The sequence below is a fragment of the Epinephelus fuscoguttatus genome, linkage group LG18, assembly GCF_011397635.1.
Source record: "Epinephelus fuscoguttatus linkage group LG18, E.fuscoguttatus.final_Chr_v1".
NCBI lineage: Eukaryota > Metazoa > Chordata > Actinopteri > Perciformes > Serranidae > Epinephelus > Epinephelus fuscoguttatus.
Window position 1 is genome coordinate 22,607,656 of NC_064769.1, and position 26,456 is coordinate 22,634,111.

The 26,456-nt window shown below is 42.0% G+C and overlaps 1 protein-coding gene across 6 annotated transcripts in view; it reads left to right on the forward strand.

Moving 5' to 3' along the window:
- Positions 1-26,456, forward strand: part of rimbp2a (RIMS binding protein 2a) — a 101,661-nt gene that overhangs the window by 12,581 nt on the left and 62,624 nt on the right. For all 6 annotated transcript variants that reach the window (XM_049603781.1, XM_049603785.1, XM_049603786.1 and 3 more), the window contains one exon: positions 5,749-5,880. In XM_049603781.1, coding sequence (XP_049459738.1) covers positions 5,749-5,880 — 132 coding nt within the window. The remainder of the gene's footprint in view (positions 1-5,748; positions 5,881-26,456) is intronic.

Sequence of the window (26,456 nt, forward strand, 5' to 3'; positions counted from 1 at the left end):
TGGCCCTGCCCATATCTGTCGCGGCATCCAAGCGCTCTTTCTCAGCCTAGCGCAGGCTGAAAACCTGGCTGCGCAACACCATGACGCAGGAGAGACTAACACATTTGGCCATTATGAACGCTCACAGTGACCTTATGGATGAAAGCAATGTCTCGACCCTGCTTAAAATCTTCATCAGTAGATCAGCTGAGAGAAGGTCCACTTTTGGAAATGCATGAAAGCCCTGAGTCAGGAGTGCAGACTTTTCTTTTTTTCATTCAAGGTTACAAATAATGTTATGCTCCTTAAATGGCCTGATTTAGTTATCAAAGTTTCATTTTCTTAACAATAAAGATGCCGTGTTCATCCATTCTAGTTCTCTTATAACTGCATGTTATTATGAAATGACTTCAAATCAAATCCTTAATCACTGATAAGTGTGCGTGCTTCGCCCGCCCCTCCCAACAAAAATCCTGCCCCCCCTCTCAGAAAATAGTTCCAACGTCCATGTATCACAGTTAACTAGGGATGCTGCGATCCGGATTGCGGATCGAAAATATGCTGCAATCCAGCACTGCACTGCAGGGGAAAAGTGCGATTCTAGCACTGCAATACTAGCACTCCATTCCACAAATCCGCTCCAGCTTTTCCATCCAGCACTTCATTGTAACACACGAAGAAGAGAGGAGAGTGGGTCTGTGTTTGGTGAACTTTGGTCCCTGCAGTTCTATGTTTCACACACAGCAGCAGCACCAGGCTGCCACTGGCAGTAGAGATAAATGACTTTGGAAGTTATGACTTTTTTATTTATGTAACAGATGTCAAACAAAGCCTTCTTTTAAATTTGTTTGATTTTTTTTATATTGGCTTTTTCTAATTTGTCTCAGAGTCACTACAGAGATGTTATTTTATTTATTTTATTTAATGCTACTGCCTATTTTATGTTAAAAATTTAAATATCTAATAAATAGCTCAAGTTTTGTCATAATAACCTACTGTTGTGGACTATTCATCTCGGGAAGTATGTTATTCTCATTTTGAGTAATAGCACTTGATCAAGCCTTTTCTATTATTCCACATTACAACATAAGTACTAAAAAAAGTAAACCTATTGGTCAGAACAAAGAGATAGAAATATGCGCTGGTATCAGATTGGTATCGGATCGGTACTAGGGCTGTGGTATCGGTATCAGATCGAAAGTGAAAAAGTTGGATCGCAACATCCCTACAGTTAACCATAGCTGTAAATGCACTGTTAGCTCGGTTAGGGTTATGGTTAGGGGGTTGGGGGTTGGGTTAGGGTAAGGGTTAGCTAGCCTATTAAGCTAACAGCTAGCCTTAGGGTTAGCTCCACCCTCTCTCATGCAAATATGGTCACCTCTCATCACTTCTGGCTCCAAAAATCCAAGATGGAGGAATCAAAATGCCAGACTCAACACTTCAAATGCAACTTCATAAACCAATGAGTGACATCACAGTGGCTACGTCCATGTTTTTTAATACGGTCAATGATCGCCACACATAGCTGTCCATCATTACATTACACCTAACTTTCATAGCATCAAACAGCTATTTAAAACCACACTCTTTAGATATTAAACACTTGAACATACATCAGCATAATAAGAACTACCTAAAATAAAAGACGCCATCTTTGGGAAAAATTTATTTGACGTGAACTTTGATTTTTTAGTTTGGCCTATGTCCCATCCGCTAACATGGAGGGGGCAGGGTTTATGACCTATACTGCAATCACCCACCAGCAGACGATGAAGATATTTTGGTCTCGCTATTGGGGAGCTGTTATGCCTCATATAATACAGTCAATGCTCTGTACTTTTTCACTCTGTCCCTTTGAATCCCTTCCCTCCCTGCTCACATTTACCGGGAGATGTTGTCAGTATTTCCTTTGGCCTCATAGTGCACGAGTGCGTCATGATTCCCAACCCTGACGCAGCTCCTGTCAGAGCGGCTTTGGTGATTCCCTTGATACAAGGATGATGTCTCCAAAGTGGATGCCACAATTGCCCTGACATGGGACTGGTTGCTGTCCTCTGTTGAGTGCACTGACTGACTTATCATGTCTCTGTTAGATGTCTCAATCTGGCATTGATGAGCGATGATGAGTATGGTTATCGTGCTCCAGAGCCCAGTCAACCAGATGCAATAATTCATTTTATAATTTTTTTTAATAGCCACATATTTCAGGTCACCGAAATGATAACCTGCTGCTTTTTTTTTTTTTTGAAAGCGCATTCAGTTTTTGCACCGGTGGTTTTCTGGTGGAAATGACTCATAAATCAGCTCTCACATGGATGTCCATATGGCCTAATATCTCGCTGACTGAATGTGTTAGTCTGTCTGTCTGTTTGGAAAACCCACAGCACTGGTTGGCAGGTCTATCTGTCTCTCTGTCTGTTCTTGGAAGGTCCACCATATTACACTGGTGGGTCTATCTGTAAGCTTGTCTGCTTGGCAGGTCTACTGTATTAGCAGGTGTATCTGGCTGTCTTTCTGTCTGCTTGGCAGGTCCATCATACTGGCTTTGGTTGCTTTGGCTGTCTGTGTTAACTGACATATTGCCTGCAACTTTTTTTGTATTTTTTTGCGAGGAGAATGATAGTTTGGCTCGCAGTCAGGGGATTTGGTTGTTATTTATGTGTGTGTTAGTTCTTCTGTGTGTCTGACAAGATACCAAATGCTCTGTTAGCATGCTAATTGATAAATCAGAGTAATATAAACTGATATCAGAACCATCTGTTGGTTGGTCTGTTCAGGGGTTACTACAAGGAAAAAGTGCTTGAAGAGAACAACAGACTGATATTTTCACCTCCATTCACCTTGGAAAAGGTAATTTGAATTTTGGAGAGCAGAGATAAAGAGAAAAGTGGACAGGCTTCAGAGTAATGCAGCACAGATTTCTTTGGTCGAGGGTGATAATGTTTTCCTGTTATAGCTGTGGTGATATTGGAGTGGCTGGGCCAGCTAAATGTGCTTTTTCAGGAGGCAAATGGGAACACTACACCCATTTGGGATTTCAGATTGCAGCTCTCCAAAATGTTCCCATTCCATACATTTATATTACTAAAAGTAGATATACTGGAGCCGGGCATCAAATCTATTTTGAGATTAACTCTCGGGCAAGAGTTCCTTCCTTTGACATGACCAGAGCAAAGGGCATCCTCACATCCTACCTCTGCTATCTGCAGCCCCTCGGGTGGCCTCAAAGTGATTGGAACATTTGACAAGTGCAAGATTGACAGCTATTTCGGAAACAAGACAATTGTAAACTCAGCAAAGTACCATCAAATTGTTCAAATAGATGTCTGGCATGAAGGAAGACTAACTGAGCAATACAGGAAACTATTCACAGACCTCAAGAGAAGCCTCCAGCCTGCCCATTACAGATATGCAGTGCATTTCCATGGAGGGTTCAAGCGTCAGAGTGAAAAATTCACTTTCAAAGGCCATTCTAACCCATCAAGAAAACTTCTAAGGAGAAAAACACTGACTGGCAAATCCTGCTGCGGCTCAAAACCTGTTGCAGTAGCAGCTTCATTTTCAGGCCTGGTAATCCTTTTCCTGTGACTGACCCCACGGGATGGAACTAAAGCCTGAGTACATCACTGTAAGCAAGATTGACAGTAGCCCTATGTCCTCTATCATAACTTATATAAATCAAGTGCTCGTTTCTTCCTTATGTATAATTTTTATACTGACTGTCTGTTGGACGGTCCACCACTTTGATCGAGACAGAATTATCTGAACAGCTATTGGATGGATTGCTGTGTGATTTGGTACAGATATCAGTGCTGCCCAGATGAAGGTTTTCTGATGATTTTAGTAATCCTCTGATTTTTACTTTAGTGCACCCAGCAGGTCAATGCTTTGATTTCTTCAAAGAAATATTGCTCCAGTTGCTTGACAGGTTTCTGTAAAAAAATGCGTCCTCAATAATCTGCAATTTTTTCCCTGAGGTACACATTTAGGGGTTGGATAGAAATGGATTGCCATGAAATTTGGTACACAATGTCATTTTCCCATCGGGAGTTTCTGTTCGCACCTCGGTGAAAATGTAGTCCCACTGCAGCTTTTCAGTTATTTATGCCCATCCCTACAACACATTGTTATGGATCCCACTGTATGCTGTGATTGGCTAGTACTCGTGACGTTGATGTATTGAGGTCAGAGGCTGTTAGGGTTCGGGCAAAGTTGTTATTGTTAGGGCTAGCACAAATCAATCTCGGATACTCTCTGAGATTATAGTGGAAAACAAAACCTCACAAATGTACTGATTGAAAGTCAGGTGATGTAGTAGAAAAAGAGACACAGTCCAAAGAGGGAGCAAGATATGGTCAATGAATGGATTAAGCATATGACTTTCACACGGGATTGAGGTTTGAATCCCATGTGAGCAAAGTGTTTTGACTTGCTTGACGTATTTTCAGTTTTAGGATGTATTAAGCTGCTGAGTGCACACTGTGTACATAAACATTAGCAGAATAACTAAATAGATGCGTTTGTTGTAATGTCATATTTCAATGTCGCCAGGGCGCCCAGGAATACGTGCCTTGTCCTACTCTGAAGTTGTTGAAATCCAGCGCTCGGGCAGTGACTTGTGTTGTCAGAACCCAATGAAAAACATCCTTTAACACTGGCATGATGCGCGGCCGGTTGCTGTTATACTTTAGCCCAGTGGCACCAGGGGGAAACGCGGGGGGACAAGGATGAAACTTAAGGCGGTGAAAGTCATTGTTGGTTGGGATGGGTCTAACAAACAATGACTTTCATCTGAGGGAGCGGTGTTCACATCCCATAAGATTCTAAAGCCAAACCCTGTCCTTTTTCCCTAAACCCAACCACGTGCCTTTGTTGTCGAAGGCAAAAAAAATGTAAATTCATGGTGTTGTACCAACTTAGTGTGTTTATTTTGAAAGAGACTGTATGTAAATGTTACACTTCCATTTTCACAGGAAATTTATTTTGACAGAATACAATGCATGTTACTGACAGAACTTGACACAGCATCCCAGAACGTCAACAACCAACACACCCAGGGTACCTTGCACGTCATATGTGCATGTGGAAAGTCCATGACCAAACATCAATATGTGACGAGGTCGGAGTGAGAATGCTTGGGGAATACATAAATCCGGGTGCCACATTGGCTATTTACACCCACGGGTGCAAATGGCATTGTTGGCTACGGACACCATGCGTACTAATAGCATCTGCTATTGTAATAACTTTGGTAATCCACTGAATTTGTGTAGTTCCATCATCACGTCAAGATTTTAATTTGTGGTGTGACCTCTAGCTCTCCTGGTAGACTGTGCCCCCCATATAGGCTGAGTCCTCTGCAGCGGCCCAGGTTCGACACCAACCTGCGGTGCTTTGTTGCATGTCATCCCCTATCCCCCCTAACTTTCCTGTCCATCATCAGCTGAACAATGAATTAAAGGCAAAATGCCCAAAAAATTATCTTTAGAATTTTTTTTAAATTTGTCCAGTGTTTGGGTTATAACTCGATACTTACAAAACTAATGACATTCAGCTGTACTTTGTGTATAATGCTAATTAGCAAATGTTAGCATGCTAATACATTAAACTCAACTCTGATGGTTAACATAGTAGACTTTTAATGTTGTTACTGTATATTAAGTCTTGCTAGATTGTACATGTTATAGTATGAACATTTTGACTAATGATAGTAATAATAGCAGAAATGTCCAAATTGCAAATTTTCATCTTTATTTTTTTGTCTTGCAGTCTAAATATGAAGCTTCATCCCAGCACGCCACGGGACTCTCCCTTCGATTTCGATTGCTAGAGGAGAGAAACCGAGCTCTGAAGCTTGAAGTCGCCACGCTTCGCCAAGATAAGCAGCAGTGCAGGAAACTGGTGAACCTTCCTCTTCCATCACTCCACTTCTGTCTCTTTTTTTTCCTTACACACACACACACACACACACACACACACACACACACAATCTGTCTTTCCCAGCCAATCTGCACTGTTCACACTCATTATTTTAGATGACAGTTTTTTTTGCCTGCAAATGAACACAATAAACATATTTACTGATAGCTGTCCTCTGGAATTGAAACTATTAAGATGTGATTATCATGGCACATACTGTATGTATGTAGAGAGTGTCAGTGAGTCGCTATATTCAAGTCCCTGTTGCAGCTTTTATTCTTCAAGGACACAGCTGTGTATAGCAGAGTGACTTGCATGGCCCTGTGCACATATACTCCCTCTGATTGGTCTAAGTTACGCAGACATGGGCATGTGTAATTTGCTGTAAAATAGATAGGGAGGGGCATAGGGTTTGGTGTGTATTGTGCATGAGTGTGTGTATGTGTGTTTGTGTTTGCATTGTATGTTGGTGCATGCATTTGTGTATTTAGTCCTTTGGAGGCCTCCCCCAGGTGGTCTCGGATGGCAAGGTGTGTGAGCCGTTGTCTTGGCAACACGCCCGCTTGCAGGAGTGTGGACAGACTGGCAGAGAGGAACTGACATAACATAATGGCTGCTTCAGTTATAAGCCTCAATGGCTTGAAATTAGTTTCGGTAAAATAGAGCGAAACCCGCACACCACAGCCTGCATTTACAAACGGTTTATTGACTGTGTTTCAGCTCAGTGTAGCTCTCAGGCTAAAATACTTAGTCACACCACTAATAGTCACACCACTCATTTGGTTTGTGATTGAGTGCACTGTCGCCTTCCCCTCATTGATGTGGTATAGAAGCATAATTGAGTTTGTGTCATAGACTGTATAGAAACAATGGTGGTAGCCACTGTGACATCAGCCATTGGTTTGTGGACTCACTTTTTGAAGCCTTGAGTTTGGGATTTTGTTGTTGCCATCTTGGATTTTTGGAGCTGGAGGTGGTCGTATGTGGATGAGTGGGTCGGGCTGTGGAGGACAGACAGCCTGTGGAGCTGTGGAGAGCAGACAGCGTGTAACTCAAAGTGGCCACATCCTTTATCATGCTTAACTTTAAGCCTTAATAAAATGTAAATGGACGAGTTATATAAAAATGTACTCCCCTTTCAGTTTACTGGTCGATCTACGTCCCAACCCTCACCTATGGTCATGATCTCTGGGTAGTGACTGTAAGAATGAGATCGCGGATACAAGTGGCCGAGTTTCCTCCGTGGGGTGGCTGGGCTCAGCCTTAGAGATGGGGTGAGGAGCTTGAACATCCCATAGGAGCTCGGAGTAGAGCTGCTGCTCCTTCGCCTCGAAAGGAGTCAGTTGAGGTGGATCAGGATGCCTCCTGGGTGCCTCCTGTTGGAGGTGTTCAGGGTACATCCCACTGGTAGGAGGCCCCGGGGCAGACCCAGAACACGCTGGAGGGATTACATATCTCATCTGACCTGGGAATGCCTTGGGGTCCCCCAGGAGGAGCTGGAAAGCGTTGCTGGGGAGAGGGACGTCTGGAGTGCTTTGCTTGGCCTGCTGCCCCTGGATAAGCAGATAAGATAATTAGCTACTGTAATGTCAGGCATTTTAACATGGGGGTCTATGGGGATTGACTGGCTTCTGGAGCCAGCCTCAAGTGGCTATTTGAGGAACTGCAGTTTTTGCCTCTTCCTGTTTCATCCCTGTAGGCCGCCACTTGGTTAATATTTGAAAAACTAAACCAGGTGTAGACCAGAACCAAAATGATTTGCGACATTCTCCCATATGTTGCCTCTGTATATAAAAACAAGATACAATACTAATGAAGAATTAGGGAAGAACTATTATTTCATGACTCGTTTATGGTTTTCAGCAGGTTCCTGTTATGCAACAAAATCACATTGCAATAGAAAATAAAGACAGAAACAATCAACAGAGGCAAAACAACAAAACGTAGGCAGCTACATAGACAATGCAGAGTAGTGGCCTGATTCCAGTGAGCAAAATGGGATATGGGATTTAAATTAGTGGTTGCAGGTCTGTCCTTCCATCAGCTAGTGTGTATATGCATGTTTGAAATGTGTGATAGAGGTTATTGCTCTAATGTAGTAAGGGATCTTGTTCCAGATCTTAGTTTAAATATGACAAAATGATCTCTGACCATAATTGTTTTTGAAAGGCGGTACAGGAATAAGTGCATGCCAAATTTATCTAGTGATGACTCTGAAGTAGAGCGGTAAGTGTAGGATTGGAGTTGTGGTTTAGGATCTGACAATAAGATTTAATGGCTTGATTATTTATGTAGCTTCGAAAGTCAGGGCATTAGTATGTGAGAGTGCGATGCAGTGATGAGTCCAAAGGAGGAGGTTATGGTCATGGATCTTGTAAGCTCTGTTGTATAGTTTTGTAGTGGTTTCCTTTGTGGTGAGGGACCAAACTGGGAGACAGCAGGATATTACTGAGAGAAGAACTGCATGTAGATATTTGTCTGAAACAGCAGGGGTGAGATATGGTTTTATCTTCTTTTCGACATACAGTTTCTGGTTGAGCTTCTTTGTTAGGTTCTGAATGTGGTGCAGATAAGTGAGATGTAAGTCAAGGAATACTCCAAGATATTTGTAGGTTTATTTGATGTTTAGTGTTTGCAAAATGGATAGGGTCAGACATAGATATGGGTTTTTTAGGGGAATGAAAATACATACATTCTGTTTTCTTGACATTAATAGATGATTATATTTCAACCAGGCATTTAATTGGTTAAGATAGGAGGATAGTTTTGAATTTAAGACAGTATTAAGGCAGTGAAACCTACCCAGGAACAGCTGGTCACTCTCCCTTCATTGTTTGAGCTGATAAACCACTTATGATTGCATATTTACCATTGTTCCCTCTTCCTCATCCACCTTTTTGTTCAAACAGCGAAATTCATATCAATCTGCCCAGTGGGAGATTTGTATCCATCTTCACAGCCAAATCCTTGGCACAAACCATGTCTGTCACCGTAGCTAACGTGCAGTAGTCAGCAACATATCGCTATAATATTATGTAATTATGTATGCGTGTGCGTGTTCATGTGTTTTTCATATATGGCCAGATACTGTTGGAGGAAGTCCAGCTGGATGCCTGGCAGTCTTTTTGCTGTTACTGCTGACAGCTACACTATCACAGACTGCATCATGGTCATTCATGCAGAGACAGACTCAGCCATGGATCAGTTAGACTCAGAGAAGCTCAGTCATGAGAGTGGGGTTGTTCATGCAAATACACTGTACTGTGGGCTTACACTTACTGAGCGTATTGGAAGAATAGAAAAGACGTATCACATCCATCAGTTCTGACTTAAATGCTGAATGAATTTTCTTTCTCTCCAATTTTTTATTTGGTGAAGGAAATATGGCCAAAATAATCTATATTTATAAAAGGTTTTAATGATTATTAAATTCACAGTCAGGCTAAATCTAAAGGGTGATGGTCAGAAGATGCCTTGTAGCAGATTCAGACAAAACACTCATTAGATTAAAGATATAAGATTAAGAGATATGCAAGTACATAACACACACACACACACACACACACACACACACCAGATGGCTGATTAGCCCGTTAGTTAGTTATGGCTTTAAATGGATGCCTTTAAGGCTCTTTAAAGCTACAGTTGATAATCTACATGAAAATATTTTTCTGTCATATTTGCTAAAACTGTCACTATATCCACACAGTGTGACACAAGAAGGATCATCTGTGAAAAAAATCACGTTCCCCTGCCTCCTTGTGCTTCTCATGGTATCTGCTGCAGCCTACCGCGGCTGAAGGAAAGCAAGAAATCAGAGCCGAGATGTCTCTAACTCAGTCGTTAATCATGTCAATCACTGCTCGTGAACTGTAGTCAAACTGTCAAACTAGGCAGCGTTGATCAAATGTGAATCAAGATTCTGTTACTACGTTGTCTATTCCTTGTCTCAAATGTTTTCAGCAACATATGTTAGTGTATTGTTTGGCTGTAAAATGAGAATGTTTGCTGTGGCTGCTTTGTTTTGGCTCAACTTGGCTGGGTCACAAACTTTGTCATTTTAAAGCCAAACAGTACACTAGAATATGTTTCTGAAAACATTTGAGGTGAGAAAAAGGCAGTGCAGTAGCGGAATCTTGATCCATATTTGATGAGCGCTGTCAAGTTGACATTTTGACTGCAATTCATGAGCAGTAATTGACATGATTGACAGCTGCCTTAAGTATGGTACCTTTGGAACCAAAAGTAACCCTTCAGACATGGTACCTAGACCCTAGCGTTTCACAAACAGAACCCTTAAATGTGGGCGGGGTTGTTGTCACTCACTGCTCCGTCTAGCACTCACTATATTTCCTCATTACTGGTAACACAGATGGAAGTCTGCACCTCGTTTATCGTCCACAAACAAGGCTGCACACCAACATTTTCTCTCCATGGGATATTCAAAAATAGTGGGCTTGTGCATTTAGTTCTTCTCAGGCAAGCTCGGGGGGTTTAGTGTTGCCAGAGCCCACAGGAACGACCCTCAGCAACGCCTTTTTTTTTTCCTCTGAGTGAGGATTAGAATTTATGCAGCTCACATAACCTGGTTGAAATTAATATATATAAATGCTTGAAGATCCACTCATTACTAAAAGTGTGTGTCATATAAAAACTAAAGTGATGGTCAAAGTTGTCACAGTGAAATTTAAGGCGTGTTGATGGATTCATGTCATCAACTCATGCATTGAGTAACATTACAAGATAATGTTCCACCTTAAAAGTCACCAACAGTCGGCCCAGTGAATTAAGTTATTTTTTTGTTTCCAACTCCAGCTGCTGCAAGTAGCAGCAAAATATCCTTTGTTTTTATAGTTACAGTTTACTAATGAAACTCTCCACGGTATGAACAGTGGTTACATGAGCCTCAAAACCAGCCACAACTCAGCCCTGAGCAGAGTGACAGTCCTCTATTGACCAATCAGACTGCAGTGTTCACAGCTCCACCTTTTAGTACCAGATCTGTGTGCTAGATACCCCAACAGAGGGGGGACCAAATATGGGGACGGTACGGAACAGTTCCATTGGTACCATCCACAACTTTTCACAGTGGAAACAAAAAAAAAGCGCACTGAACTGAACTGAAGCGTACTGCTCCCTTAATTAATTAGATGTTATGTATTATAAAGGCATCTCTAACCAACAATTTCCTATTAAGAATGGATTACATGATGCCTTATATGTAAGAAGAGCTGTTCATATTTGCTATAAAGCTGTTAGACACACATTTGCCAGGTGGCAAGGAGGACGACACAAAGTGAATGCTAATGTCGCTCCATATCTGCTGGATGTGTAAATAGGCGACTGTTTGCCAACATCTTCACCGTGTCATTTGAAAAGCTGATCATATGTCAGTGTCGTGTCCTCAGCTTGTGTCTGCTACCACCAGTGAGGGTGGGGGGGGGGAATGTTGAAGGTTAAATTAAATAATAATACGTTTCATAACTAACCCAAATCGTCACATCCCAGTTTGGGCACAGTGCCCCACAGGCACATTCTGGTTGAGTGTACATGGTTCTTATCCAAGCACAGACAGTGTAGTTGAGTAGTTGATTCAGATCCAATGTGGTATCAGCAGCCTGGACATCTGCACGTCTTTCGGCAGTAGATGCTGGCTCCCTCTCAAGAACTGCAGCCTTATTGTGGTGAAAGAGTTTGCATGCCCAACATTACAAAAGTGTTGAGGGACTTGACAAAGGGTGACTCTATGGATCGGTGCCTTGGGGGAAAGAGTGACCACACCCAGATCATCTTGTTATCCTGTTGTATAGTCAGGTATCATGCTGTCAGCCACAGGAAATGCCTTAAATCCACCACCTTGCGCTGTTGCATTTAATCCTTGTTGTACCCTTGAAAATGAATTTCATGGGGCACTTAGATTCTCATGTCTCTGTCTGCTCTTTCCATTCCTTGCCTTGCTACCTGTATGGCAGGAAAAAAATACAGAGAGGGTGAACCGCTCTCTAGAAAAAAAACCCAAACAAACAAAAACCTTTAGACCGGTTGCCTGGAAACAATCTGTGATAGACAGTCGGAGAAAGGTACCTTAGGTAAGGAATGACCTTCTGTGTGCTGCGTGGCTGCTGCTAAAAGGCCACAGCTGTCTCCCTGGACACCATCCCTATGGCAACAATTGTGTACTGCTAGCAGCTGGCCCACTCAGATGATTGTCCTCATGATGACACGGGCTGTCCCACTGCGAAGGGGAGCAACGTCTAATCAATAATCCCTAATAGCCATGTTGTCTTGGCTGACCCAGTAATCTCCATTTTAACTGCCTCTAATCAAAGATGCACAGACACACCGGGGTTAATAATAGTCTTAGTGTAATGTAACACAAATCAGCTGGAATAATGCTTCCACCACCCACAGATATTCAGAAAATTCACATTGTTTTGACTCACGAGGCTGTTTTAACAACTGGTATTAGACAGGGTGTGTTTAGGCTGAAGTTTTTTATTCTTTTCTTAATTGAGTTTATCTCAGACAGTGTTCTTTCAGACGGCTCGGGTTGTCTCTATATAACTACATTATCCTCTTTTTCCCAGTCCATTTCCCAGTCCATTCTTTGTCTTGTTGCTTAAGTAAAACTGCTGAGACCTAAGGCGAAGCACAATCAGCTTTAAATGGTCAGAAAAGAGGAAAATAATATGAGATTTTTTCTCACTGCACCACTGACTGTGCATAAAACGAGCAAAGCTATTAAACAAATGGGTCATGCTTTTGTTTGCTCAACAAGCATCATCCAACCTGTATTCAGCCATATTACCATGGGAAGACTCTGAAGGGGCTGCTATGACCTACAGGGCAAAGGGTGACAGACAGAGACAGCCAGCGTCAGTAGGCTAGTTTTTGGTAGCCTTCTTAGCTTGTGTGCTTGTACTTGAATGATGGTGCAACATTTTTAAATGTATACTATGCAGGAATTTCCTAAAATACAAAGTAAATTCTCAAACAAAAGTAATCTCTCTCAGTCGTCACTTTGACCCACTAGAAGTGTGTGGTGGTGTATTTATCTGTAGAGACTCTGCCCTCTACCTGTATTTTTTTATTGTCTTGTTTTTTTGTTGTGTTCAGGACATTTATGGGCACAGTGTGCAGGTAACGTTGGGACGATATGAAAAGGTAGTGACCATGTGCCAGACCATCAGTTGCACGCATCCAAAAGAATGCGACAAAATGCTGAAAAAAATGGAAATATAGCGAGTCGAAACAGCAAGCGGACAAAGCTCACACCGACAAACAAGAGCGAATCTGGGTTTGGCTTATACTTTCGCTGGTGATAGACAATTTCTGCGTAGTGTACCTATAAAATACAAAAACAATCATAACGATAAATAATAAACAATGATAATTTTATCCAAAATTCATGCAAATATCCTACTTAATATTATTTTATGTTTCTTTTCAATGGTGTATGCTTTTCATATCTTCTGGCAGCAGTACTTCCTGAGTCCAAGACAAATTTCCCTATGGGGACAATAAAGTATATTGTGCTGTATCGTATCGTATCATATCGTATCGTATCGTATTGTATCACATCGTATTGTATTGTATTAAGCAGATTTTGAAAACCACACATGATCCTTCCAAAACAAGCTACTTTTAAATTTCCATATTACAGTTCTGTTAACACATAATGCTCAAAATAATTGCGGTATTATCCCAGTGATCATAAAAATATGCCTAAATCTCCTAAAATGGCTCTAAAACATAGTGGAATCACTTTACCTTACATTTTGTTAAGCAAATATTTGTAATGCACCAAACAAAGGACACACATTTGGTCAACATAATTTTTAATGAAAAACAAACACTCTTAAAAAGACAGGCTTTTCATCTGTTTAAATGGCATCATCATTTTGACATCAAATATGCCAATGCTTAATTGAAATATATTGTTTTTTTGAGGTTAGTGTGTATGCAGCCTGTTTTGCAGAGTCTCTTTTATTGTTGGTGCCACTGGACACAATTTTCACGATTATTCCGATAATGGAAATTCCGCATGATCAGCATATTGTGAGTGTTTTTCATTGTAATACGTGATAAAATACCTGAAGAGGACACCGCTCAATGCCATTGTATTTATTACAACAATAATCAGTTTGTACTAAAATGTGTCCATTGTACTTATGTCAAATAAAGACTTTTTAAATTAAAACATCACACCCTATCTATTAGATTACATTGTAGCCAGCAGTGAAAACATGCTAGCAGATTAGCTCGCTCATCTTAGTGCTGCCTTTGTTGGTCATGTAATCCTGGCCTTTCGAGTGTCTTTGGGTCTTGAGTGTCTTTCTTGCTTTTGGTGTTTCTCTCTCTTCTCTCACCCCTTACTTTGTGTCCCATGGCTTCTTCCCCCTCCCCTCCAGCACTGTTGTTAGGTTTAGGCACAGTCACCTCTTGATTGTGGTTAGGAGAAGATCATGTTTTGGCTTAAAATACCAGATTCTGGGGGCACAATCCCAACAGGAAACATGGCAATGACTCACTAAATTACAACTGGTGTTGTTGTTTGTTGGTCTTAAACGGTGGTTTGCTGATTGGAAGGCCCCTCGCCTCGGTGACATGCTCTCCCCCATCCTCTCCACCTCCTGATGACAAGGTCAACTCATATACTAGAAACTTTGATATGATATCAAACGTGCAAATGTCATTTATATGTGGTTTTTAGAAACATACAATGCCAACATTTTTCCTCTGGTGACTAGGCTGCCCCCCCACCCCACCCCACTTCCTGTCCTAACCTCCTTAGTGCCCTCACCCAGACAGGGGGGGTTGACTGAGGCCACTGATCTGGCCTGTGCAGCTTCATGCCTGCAGTAATTTAAGCAGATGTGATGTATATCAGGGAGGGCCATGCCAGGCTGTAATCACATTTCAGGCATTTTCTGGGAGTTCATCCCAGACACACATTTTGAAATGAGTTATACGTTCTTCCTGGTAGTGAGTAGATAAAACTTAGATGATAAAACCAGTGCCGTAAGTTTCCCTATGATTATTATTACTCAGGAAACATCCAAACCCCCAGCCACAATCAGAAGCTGCTGCAGTCTGATGCTGAACGGCCAGTCCAAACTCTGTTTCATGGTGTGTGTGCACTTAACTTTGAATTCCAACCAAACTGATCTACTGATCATGACCATATTAAGTAATTTACAATATCTGTATTCATAGAATTGTCGTGACCCATAATCCATTTAACCACAATTTTTATTGTACCTCACAGTGCTGCTTCCTAGGCAACTGCTGCTTTCGTCTTTTCTTTGAGTCGAAGCTGGTTATAAAAACAGCAGTAAAACAAATCTGTGAATAACGTTCACAGAAACAGATAGTTACATAAAAGTCCATTGGCTTGATTTCAGAGCACGCACTGACGCAAGCGTGCGAAACAAATTTGCCGTCCATCTTGTGAGAGCACTGAATCACATTAGCTTTTAAAACTGCAGAGGAAAAATAAATTCTGTTGCATCAGAAGGAAAATGTGCTAAAAATACGGCACTGTCAAAAAATGTAGGGCCCTCCTGGATTAATTGAAAATCCCCTTAACCGGATTAAATCATTTTAGGGGCTAACTGTGGTATACCCACACTCACACTCACACACACACATGCAGGGACACGCATGAGCCCCCACACATAAGCTGATGTCAATATGATATAATTACTCATTGTGACAAGGAAGTGTAGGCAGTGTGATAGCAAGTGTGTTCTGTGTTGTAGTTAAAGGCTAAAAGCTGTGAAACTGTGAGGATTAGACTTGGAACAGACCGAAAATGGAATAATTGGTCGCATGGGGATAAAATTGAGCTCACAATTTATGCATGTAGAATTTAAGTTTGGGTAGTGTTTCCACAAAACTTTATATTAAAGCACCTCAATAAAATCTGAGTATCTCAGCGTGGGGTTCTATAAGCCTGCAAGTGTGGAGTGAAATTATAGAAATGATGCTTGTAACTTCCCCCCCTGTAGCCTTGGAAGGTGGCTGTAAAATGTTTGCAGTGCACTCCATAAGGAAGCCGTTACAGCATGGCTCTATGGGGGGCAGTGTCAGTATGTTGGTCTCTTGCTTGGTTGGTCAGTCAACCTATTTGGTCCTTACTGGATGGATTGCCATGGAATTTTGTAAAGATGTTTATGGTCACCAGAGGATGAATCCTGCTGATGATCCCCTCACCTTTCCTTTAGCTTCAGCATGAGGTACACATTTTTCGACGGATGGGTTGCCATGAAATTAGGTAGACATTCATGAGTCCCTCAGGCTGATTTGTAATAACGTGTTCTTAACTTCTTTCTTAGTGCTAATTAGCATGTGTAGCACAGTAGCATGCTACACGAAGATGAACATGGTAAATCTCACTTATGAGAATGAGCTATGAGAATGGCTGTAGACTTTTATTTGGGTTTGAGAGGGTGCAGTGTTGAACTCATTCATCTAAAAAGCAATTCATGAACAAAACCAATTAAAGACAAATAAAAAGAAGACCAAAATAAACTCAAAACACACTGTTAGTAAAATATAATACATTTAAAAGATAGGTGTTAATGGTTAGGTTTAGGTTAAGGGTAAGGGTTACATCTCGTTACTTACAAGGGGAATAATGTCTTCATGTACAATGAATTATAAAGAGGATTATTGCTACATTTGGCCTTGTATTAATTCACTACAATGTCACGTTGTAGAAGGGTTTAAAATACGCTGGGTGAGTTTTATTGTGCTGGCGGTGGGCGCCGTGTGTAGGGGCGTGTTGTGTAGGCTCCAAATGGAACATGGCTGCAGCTATGCTCGAAGTGTCAAAATGTTAGTCCACAAACCAATGTGTGACATCACAGTGGCTGTTTGTTATTTTTATACAGTCTGTTTTTTTTTTTCGCTTTTTAGAGCGATGTTGGCAGCTTTTCCAGCCATGATTATGGCATTCAAAACTGGGCATTTTAAGCCAAAACATGATATTTTCCTGACTATAACCAAGAAGTTTTTGTGCCTAAACATACTGTTAGTATGTATTTTTACATCTTCACTGACCAATGGATACTTGGTCAAAGAACCCCTGAGGATCATGCTCTGCCAGGACAGCTACAAGTGAGACAAATTTTAGTTGGCTGAAGGCCAAGTTAAATTTGGCACAGTCCCATGTAGGTAACAGCACACGTGATACCATCTTGAGAATATAAGCCATGTTCGACTCTGTGTATGTATCAATCACTTGGCCTTGCATGTGACAAATGTTGATCCAAGCTCGTAATGAACGTACATTAAGAAAGAACTCCGACTCTCACTCACCCATAAAATGTTACACATCCGTGACAACAATACCAGCATTTATTCTTGTGATTGGGTGGAAATAACTGCATCTTACAATCAATAATAAGCCCTTCTAAACATCGCAAACCATTGCTTTTTGTTTTATGCTGAATAATATTGTTTACTGAGCTCTTCAGAGAAAACATTTTTATTCAATTATATTCAGCCGGGATAAAATAGAGGCATCTCAGTCTGTGGCACCTCTGCCAAACACTTACACAACAGAATAAAAACAATGTTTACTCATCAAATTTTACTGCAGTGCCACAAATACAACAGTTAAATGCACCAACGTCTTATACTTAATTTACACCTCACATATGATATGTCATAAAGTGTATTGAATGTGCAAGTGAGCAACATCATACTCTAACTTTAGATATATACTTTGTTACAGTATATTAATTTTAGAATGAAGGTGCTAGACCACTTTAAAGGAGAACAGTAAAACACACTGTAAAAGTAAACAGTAACACATGAACATTATACACACATTTGCCTTTTTTTGATAATTTAGTGGCCGGCCTACAGCTATACCATATTTATTTATTTAATCTAATTGTGTATGTTTGTAAAGAATAATGGAATCAAACAAGACCGTGTTCAATTGCAGTGTTTTCACACCTGGTTCTTTTCAGCCCTCTAAACAGACTTAGAGCGGTGACTCAGCATCATTTGCACATACAGTACAGGCCAAAAGTTTGGACACACCTTCTCATTCAATGCGTTTTCTTTATTTTCATGACTATTTACATTGTAGATTCTCACTGAAGGCATCAAAACTACGAATGAACACATGTGGAGTTATGTACTTAACAAAAAAAGGTGAAATAACTGAAAACATGTTTTATATTTTAGTTTCTTCAAAATAGCCACCCTTTGCTCTGATTACTGCTTTGCACACTCTTGGCATTCTCTCCATGAGCTTCAAGAGGTAGTCACCTGAAATGGTTTTCAAGAGTCTTGAAGGAGTTCCCAGAGGTGTTTAGCACTTGTTGGCCCCTTTGCCTTCACTCTGTGGTCCAGCTCACCCCAAACCATCTCGATTGGGTTCAGGTCCGGTGACTGTGGAGGCCAGGTCATCTGCCGCAGCACTCCATCACTCTCCTTCTTGGTCAAATAGCCCTTACACAGCCTGGAGGTGTGTTTGGGGTCATTGTCCTGTTGAAAAATAAATGATCGTCCAGCTAAACGCAAACCGGATGGGATGGCATGTCGCTGCAGGATGCTGTGGTAGCCATGCTGGTTCAGTGTGCCTTCAATTTTGAATAAATCCCCAACAGTGTCACCAGCAAAACACCCCCACACCATCACACCTCCTCCTCCATGCTTCACAGTGGGAACCAGGCATGTGGAATCCATCCGTTCACCTTTTCTGCGTCTCACAAAGACAACCAAAGATCATTTCTTAAAGTAATGATGGCCACTCGTTTTTCTTTAGTTAGCTGATTGGTTCTTGCCATAATATGAATTTTAACAGTTGTCCAATAGGACTGTCGGCTGTGTATTAACCTGACTTCTGCACAACACAACTGATGGTCCCAACCCCATTGATAAAGCAAGAAATTCCACTAATTAACCCTGATAAGGCACACCTGTGAAGTGGAAACCATTTCAGGTGACTACCTCTTGAAGCTCATGGAGAGAATGCCAAGAGTGTGCAAAGCAGTAATCAGAGCAAAGGGTGGCTATTTTGAAGAAACTAGAATATAAAACATGTTTTCAGTTATTTCACCTTTTTTTGTTAAGTACATAACTCCACATGTGTTCATTCATAGTTTTGATGCCTTCAGTGAGAATCTACAATGTAAATAGTCATGAAAATAAAGAAAACACATTGAATGAGAAGGTGTGTCCAAACTTTTGGCCTGTACTGTATATGAACACTCTGAAATCAAACCCCTCTGAAGTGAAATGTCCTCAGACCACCTTCAGAGGTGAGACATTTCAAGAGACATTTCACTTCAAGTCTGCAGAGCAGTTCGCTTAATCTGTGAACACAAAGTGCTCCAAGTTCGCATTGCTCATTGCCATTGTATTTAGCCCTCTAGATCACCTGCTATTGCACTGGGATGCTTGAAAAAACAGACGGCCTGTAACACTTGCAAGGATGTTGGGCGAGGAGTAGTTTGGTCCACAAAGATAAGGTTTTCCTCCAATTTTAAGTTCATCAGAAAGCGAGGGGCTTCATAACCACAGTGCAGTGCAACGTCAAAGTAAAAAAATAAACTACATCAATATATATAGGCTATAGTGTGAACAGAAAGGGGACAGAGGCCCCATCAGAGCTGAAGTGGAGTCCTCTTTCAAATGAGCTGACAGTGTGAACACAAAAACAACTGAGTCCCTTTTTTTTTTTGGTACACTTTTTGGTGCACTTTAAGGATGCTGTCAGACCTAGAGTTTGCTTTCTTTGGTCTGAATCAGGGACTAATTTTGTCACAAAGTTAAATAATTGCCTAGAGTTGGTTCGTGTTCTCACTGCAGCATTTACAAGCCGACCAGATCAAATGCCTTGTGTGATAAAGCTGCTCTTGATTGGTCAGAATTGAAGAAGAGTACACTTGCAAGATAAATGCGACACTTTCTAATGTCACAATGGCGGGACAACTACGCAGGTTGATTTTAGCGCTGCTCACCGTGGACTATATTGCTGTTATTGTTCATTTTAGTCAAACCATACAGTTTGAAAACGAGGCGCGGCTCCAACTAGAAAACAATGTTTTGATGCATTGGATGTGCTGAATGTGCATATTAAGGCAGTACAGGAGGAGGTGCACATTAATAATCCTCCAGGACTGTAACATGCTCATGTTTAACCCAAACAATGTGTCATGTGACTGCAGTTGGTTCGGATCGAGGTCGGAACACGTTCTCACCACAGATGAACCGCACCAGAGTTCGTTTGTAACCAGACTGAGACCACCTCTTCAAGGTCTCGGTCCAGTTGTTTTGGTGCGCACCCGAGTGCCATTGCTGTGTTCACACCTGCCCAAACGAACTGCACTTCAGGTGCAAACGAACTTGAGTTCGATTGAACCAAATCAAACAGGGCAGGTGTGAAAGCACCCTAAAAGGACTGAGTTCAGTTTGTTTTAAAAGGGCTATACGTGAAAACACGCTTAGTGTCATGGCTTCAGACAGAGAGCAGAGGGGAGGAGGGAGGGTCTATCCGGCAGCAGCCAGCATCATGCAGGCTGCTGTCATTTCAGTCAATTTGGCAGACAGGCAGGAAGGTCCAGACTGTGGCTGTACAGGGCAGCTCTCCAATAAACCATCCTTATCTGTATCCCAGACTCCGAGATGTCTGTTTCCCATTGCCAGCGATACCTCTCCTCCTAACAGTAGCTTCTGATGTAGATGATGGTTGTAGCAGTGGAGCTGGCTGATTAATTCAACAGAGTGGATTTCCGCAGCTCGCTGCACACGCATACAGAGAGAGAGAGAGAGGGAGAGAGGGAGAGAGCGCGTAAGGGAAAAGGAGAATATGATGGAGGAAGGGTGTTAAGGAGGAGGGTCTTCGGGGGTGGGGAGAGAGTGAGAGGAAAGGGAGAATAGGAAAGAGAGAGTGTGTGGAGAGGGGGCGGAGGAAAGAGAGCGAGAGAGAGAGAGAGAGACACGCAGGCCCCGGAGCTGCTACTGATGCTGCTGCTGCTGCTGATGCTGCTGCAGCCGTTTGACAATTCCCCACCCAGAGAGAGCAGGGAAGAAGGGAGGAGATCAGAGCAAGGAGGAGGAAGGAGTAAGCGACACCTCAGTCAAGATGCTCCTGTGCTAGCCAACACACACGGTAAATACCAATCCTTTATCACCACCCTGCTTCCTCTTTACAGCCGCTGTCTCTCTCCTTCTCCGCATCATTGACCCGAGTGTGTTTGTGTTTGATTTAGCTGTGTTGAGTCCTATATATTGTGCACAGGGTTAGCATAGCCAAGCAGCTGGGGAAAACCTGTCTGTGCAGCTGCTGCAGGAGGAGACAGACGTCCACAGAGAGGTGGAGAGGAGAGGAGGATTTGTACATTTTGTCTATTCTGTGACTTAATGAGGAAAAAAAGCCACCGTCCAGCTTGTGTGTGTCTTGACTGTAGCAGGGGCCACCTGTTTGGAGATGTGTGGGTGTGTGCGGTGTGTGCTGAAGGGTGGGGGGTGGGGTTACGGTGCATGGGTCTAATGGTGTGTTTGTGGCTTGGAAAGGTTAGTATGTGCATGTGAGGACGCATGTGTGTGTGAGTGCATGTGCCTTTTGACTGCTGTCTGACAAATCTAATCTTCCCACAGTGCGTGTGCACATGCGAGCCGCGTTATTATTCGTAAAGCAGCGTATGTCGACACATGTTCACACGAGCATTTAGACACACCGGGAAAGAGACAAACGTGTGGTGCTTTGTCAAACAAATTGATTTTGTGTGCGTGTGTGTGTGTGCTTGGACGTTATCGGCTCCTGTAACCGGAGCTTTTCCTGGTTCCTGCCTGCTGAGGGGTTGCCAGGTGTTGGTGATGAATTTTAACCCGCTCGTGGCTGATTGACACTTACTCTCCAGTTATTTCTCCCCATGGGGCAAAGTCTCTCGCTGTGTGCATGGGGAGGCTGTATATTCCATACACTAATTTGCCTGGTTATTCGGCACACCTACAGTAGCTAAAATTAATGCAGTCTAACACAGTGAGGAAGGTGGAGTACCTGGAGGAAACCCACACTGACACAGGGAGAACATGCAAACTCCGTACAGAAGGGCTTGAACCTGCCTGGATTCGAACCAGGAACCCTCTTGCTATGAGGCAACAATGCTAACCACTGCACCACCATGTGGCCCTATATACCTGTCATATACAGTATTTCGCAACCAAAGAAAACTTCACTGATAGTATCCTCTCATGTCTCACTGTAACACTGTTCTATCACATTTTGTGCATGAAACATGTAAGAAATTTAAATTGACTTTATTAATTTGCGATATATATGCAGACCCATACTACTTTACCTTTATTTTATTTGTTTCTATTTTAACTATTTAAACATCTCTTACTGTCAGATTTTGCTGTGATTTTTGTTTTAAACAGATAGTTAAGGAGCATTGTTAGAGGGTGCCTGAGGCCTAAGATTTTCATTGCATCGACTGCTTTGCTGGATTTGTTGTACACATGAGGAGAATAAAGAACCTTAACTTGATGAGGCTCTGATAAGTAGAAGTTGTATCAGGTCAGCTGTTGAAACAAGGAGAGTCAAAGCTGTCCTCACGCTGCCAGTCACTCAGCAGTTGCTGTCTCTGTTGGATGTGGGTGTATAAATACACATGCTCAGAACAAGCATGTGTGTAGGTTAGAATATTCTGTACATGGTTCATACGCCTGCACCATGCATATGTTTGAATGTATGGCTGTGTGGGCGGGTGAGAGACCAAAGGAGAAATATGGCAGAGAAATATTTGCAGCATTTTGCTCTAACTTTCTCTGTGCTATCTTTTGTCTCTCCCTCTCTTTTTTTTACCACATGAGGAAATGAAATCAAGTAGAATTGAGGGGAAAAATCTTACCCTCCCCTAATCGCGCTCCTCTTGCACCATCTTCCCATTTCTTCTTCTTCATCTCCATGCGGCAGACCTGTCGGCTGTGCCAGCTGACGTTCAGTTGCATGCCAGAGGGCGAGAAGGAGAGAGGGGAGGAAAGGAGATAGGGGGAAATGAAACTTGTGTTTTCAGTCTCATGGCTGATTTCCTTGCTCCTCTCCTGAGATTATCAGCGAGTCTGGCAGCCAGAAGACACCCTCCTTGACTAATCAAAATGTTCCTCGGGACATACAGGCACTGCAATAATCCCTGAGCAGAAACAGCCTCGCAGGGGTGTGGCGGCACATATCAATAAACACACACTGTATGTACACTGACAGGGTAGACAGAGTGTTGTACATCAGCATACCTTTGTGTGCTTTACACACATCTCCACATTTACCCCGGATTACATGCCTTCATACACGCTTTTTCCTGTATTATTAACAGAGCGTATCCATGCACGCTCACGCTTACTGTACTCTACTACGCATCCTTATCATATAGAGTGTATTGTATTATGTTTTATTGCTTTGTGTGCATCTTTAACCGCTCATTCATCCTGCAGGTTTAAATAACAAACAAATGAGACAGCTTTTGTTTGCGATACTCGTACGCTGTCTTCCATTCAGACAACACAAAGGGCATCAGATATGTTAGATGTGATACTTCATCACTACTTTTTTATCATCCTGACACTCCATACCTGAAAGAGAACAGTTTCTATAGCAACCCAATCATCCCTTACCCTCACCCCCCCACCCCTGTTGTGTATGTGTGTCTTTGTGCACGCAACGTGTGTAGCTCCGAATGCGAGCACACGCCTGAATATGAGTGAGTGGCGTATTGATTGCGAGCATACATGCACGTAAGTGTTGATGTCATTTAGCCAGCGGGGGGAAGCAGAGAGGGAAACAATAAAGGAGCATTTCCTCCGCACACTTCCTGGCAGCTTTTCAAGATACACAGAAGTTATATTAAAGGAAAGACACAGAGCACTGCAGAGGGGGGAATGTGAAAAGAGGAGGGTGGGGCAAAGGAGAAAAGTGAGATGTGGAGGAAAGGGAGTGTGGGGAGTAAATGGATGTGTGATTGAAGTCGAAAGACAAATACAGGTTAATAAAAGTTCATTTATGTCGTGCAGGTGGTGTACTTCTGAAAATTTTCCAGCGGGTGCAGATGGGTGTGTAAGCACTGATTAACTGTTTAATTAATCTGATAATAAAAGAGATTTTAATTCAGTGTAGAAAAGCATGCATTTTTATTTTTTTTTTTCTGTCTGTCAGGCTTCACCGCATGTATTTCTGCTTCATCTGCCATCTACCTCACTTTACCGAGCATCAATTAAGTGTGCAAAGTCCTCTGGATGACATCACTAAAAGCCTCTGCATGACCCTGAACCAAGTTTTATGGTGTTTGTAGTTCTGGCACACGTGTAGGATAGTGTAGCAGACCAAAGTGCCCTCTCCGAAACTTCATTTCGCTGCTCTTGTTTTGTTTCGTATCGCTACATAATTCCACCACGGCACCGCCACGCTAGGTGAGCCCTTTAGCAAAGTCACACGCTGATAAAAGGCCTGTTAATTCCGCGGTGCTAATTGTCTCCCACTGTCTCCTGTACTGTTTTTAGATTGTCTTCTCCCATCTCTTTCCCCCCTTTTTCCTCCTTCCACTTCGGCTCCTTTCTCGCTCTCCTCTCAGTCTCTGCTCCTCTGAATAACTACTTGATTACCTAAATTGAACCCGCCTCGTGCTCCTGTCTTCCCCTACATTTTCCTTCACTCAAGCCTTCCATTCTCTTTGCTCTCAGCCCCCAGTGTTTTGTGTCTAGAAGGGCTTGAATGATTAAACATAAGACAGGAGCTTTTGGTGGACTGAACACTAAGGGCAACTGGATGGAGGGAGAGAGGAGTACACAATGTCAGATAGAGCAGGCTGTACGGATACAGATGACATGACAGGACCGGTGCTCCTGTAACTGTCACCTATTGCTCTGTGCCACCGAGTCCTGCTCACCAGAGACCTGAAACTCGGTCACACACATCATGCCGCTCAGTGTTACAGGAGCCATTATAGAAGTCTATATTTGTATAATTGAATCCTGAGCAGAATTCCATGCACACACAAAGTGCAAATGCATCTGTTGTTTCTTTATGGTGTGTGCCCTGTTTCTCCTCTATAAGTGAGTTTCTTTTTTATTCCAAAATCTCATTATCCAATTTTTTTTGACAGGACGTTCTCCAGATATCTCATGAGATGGAGGTCTGTAAGAAATCGAACTAGTGCTTTGCATGTTTTGTTTAAAGGCTAGCAATGTCCACATGTTAGCAGTCCCAAATCTGTTTTACCCACGTTACACTGCTCACAAGAGGAACCATTTGGTCGCTTGTGCAACACTGCTGTCGAAGAAATAGTAGGTAACTACGTAAAGGAAGTAATGATTTATTTATGTAGAGCTTTTCAATACAAAAGTCACAAAGTGCTTCCCGAAAAAGTATTTAGCGCAAAATGTTGAACAGATGGAATAGTAAGAAATGCAAGAGCAACAAAATAGAATCAACAAAAATGAAATGAAATCAACAAAGGAGCATTATATCCACTGAGAAATACGAGCGACTAGTATTTATGAGCTACTCTTGTATATACAGTAGAGCAGAAACTATTCCAAAGTTCACTAAATGTACGATATTCATTGTATGCAAAGCAGCAAAGGTGTAGGTTTCAACACTGTGAGGATACACATATGAAATGAGAGATGTTGGGTCCTTTGCGAGAAAATTGTAAGCATGAAACACTGAATTTCCTTCTTTGTAGTTGATTTTTATGCACCATTTTGTGCCTTTCCTGCATCAATTTATGGTGGAAATGTCATAAAGTTGTCGAAAATGAAAGTCCTGTGCTACAAACATTATACAAAAAAAATCATATATAAGATAAACCCATTAGCAAAACATTAAAGGTAATACAACTACAGAATCCCATCATTCAGAGGCCTGCTGGGCCTTAGTAGCACAAGACATGCATGTACCATGACTGAGATTCTTTTATCAGCGTTCACAAAGAGTGAGTTCAGTTCCGAAGAGTCATGTCCATATTTCTCATGGATATCCTGTGCGAGAGGGCACACAATGTAATGTATATGTATGTGTTCTTCATTTTGTGCACCAGTCATATAGCAACACACATTTCCTCCCCATGTCTTCAATGTACGGTGAATTGCTGGTATAAACTGGATGAACCGATATATCCGGATTGATAGTTTAGTAGGTCTTGTGTCTTGTTCCCTCCTTAGATCTTAATTTTTCGATCATCTCTCTCAGGTCACTCTGAATACAATCTTGTATCTCTATTATCTCAGACAAGTATGCACATGTTCTAAATTTTGTGGGGGGCGTCTTCCCTGCGTCCCCTCCAATCCAAAGCAGAAAGGAGCAACTAGTTAGCCACCCTGAGAGACTTTAAGTCAATTAAGAAATGTACTCAGGGACTCCAGTGTTTTGTGCTTAATAGATGAAAATAAAAACACTATATTGGATTTTAAAATCTACTGGCAGCCAATGGAAAGAGGCCAACACTAGCATAACGCTCTCCCACAGCGCTTTGTCTTTGTTCAAGGATGGTCTGCAGCATTTTGAAGCATCTGCTGATGAGCTTAAAATGCAAGTTTTG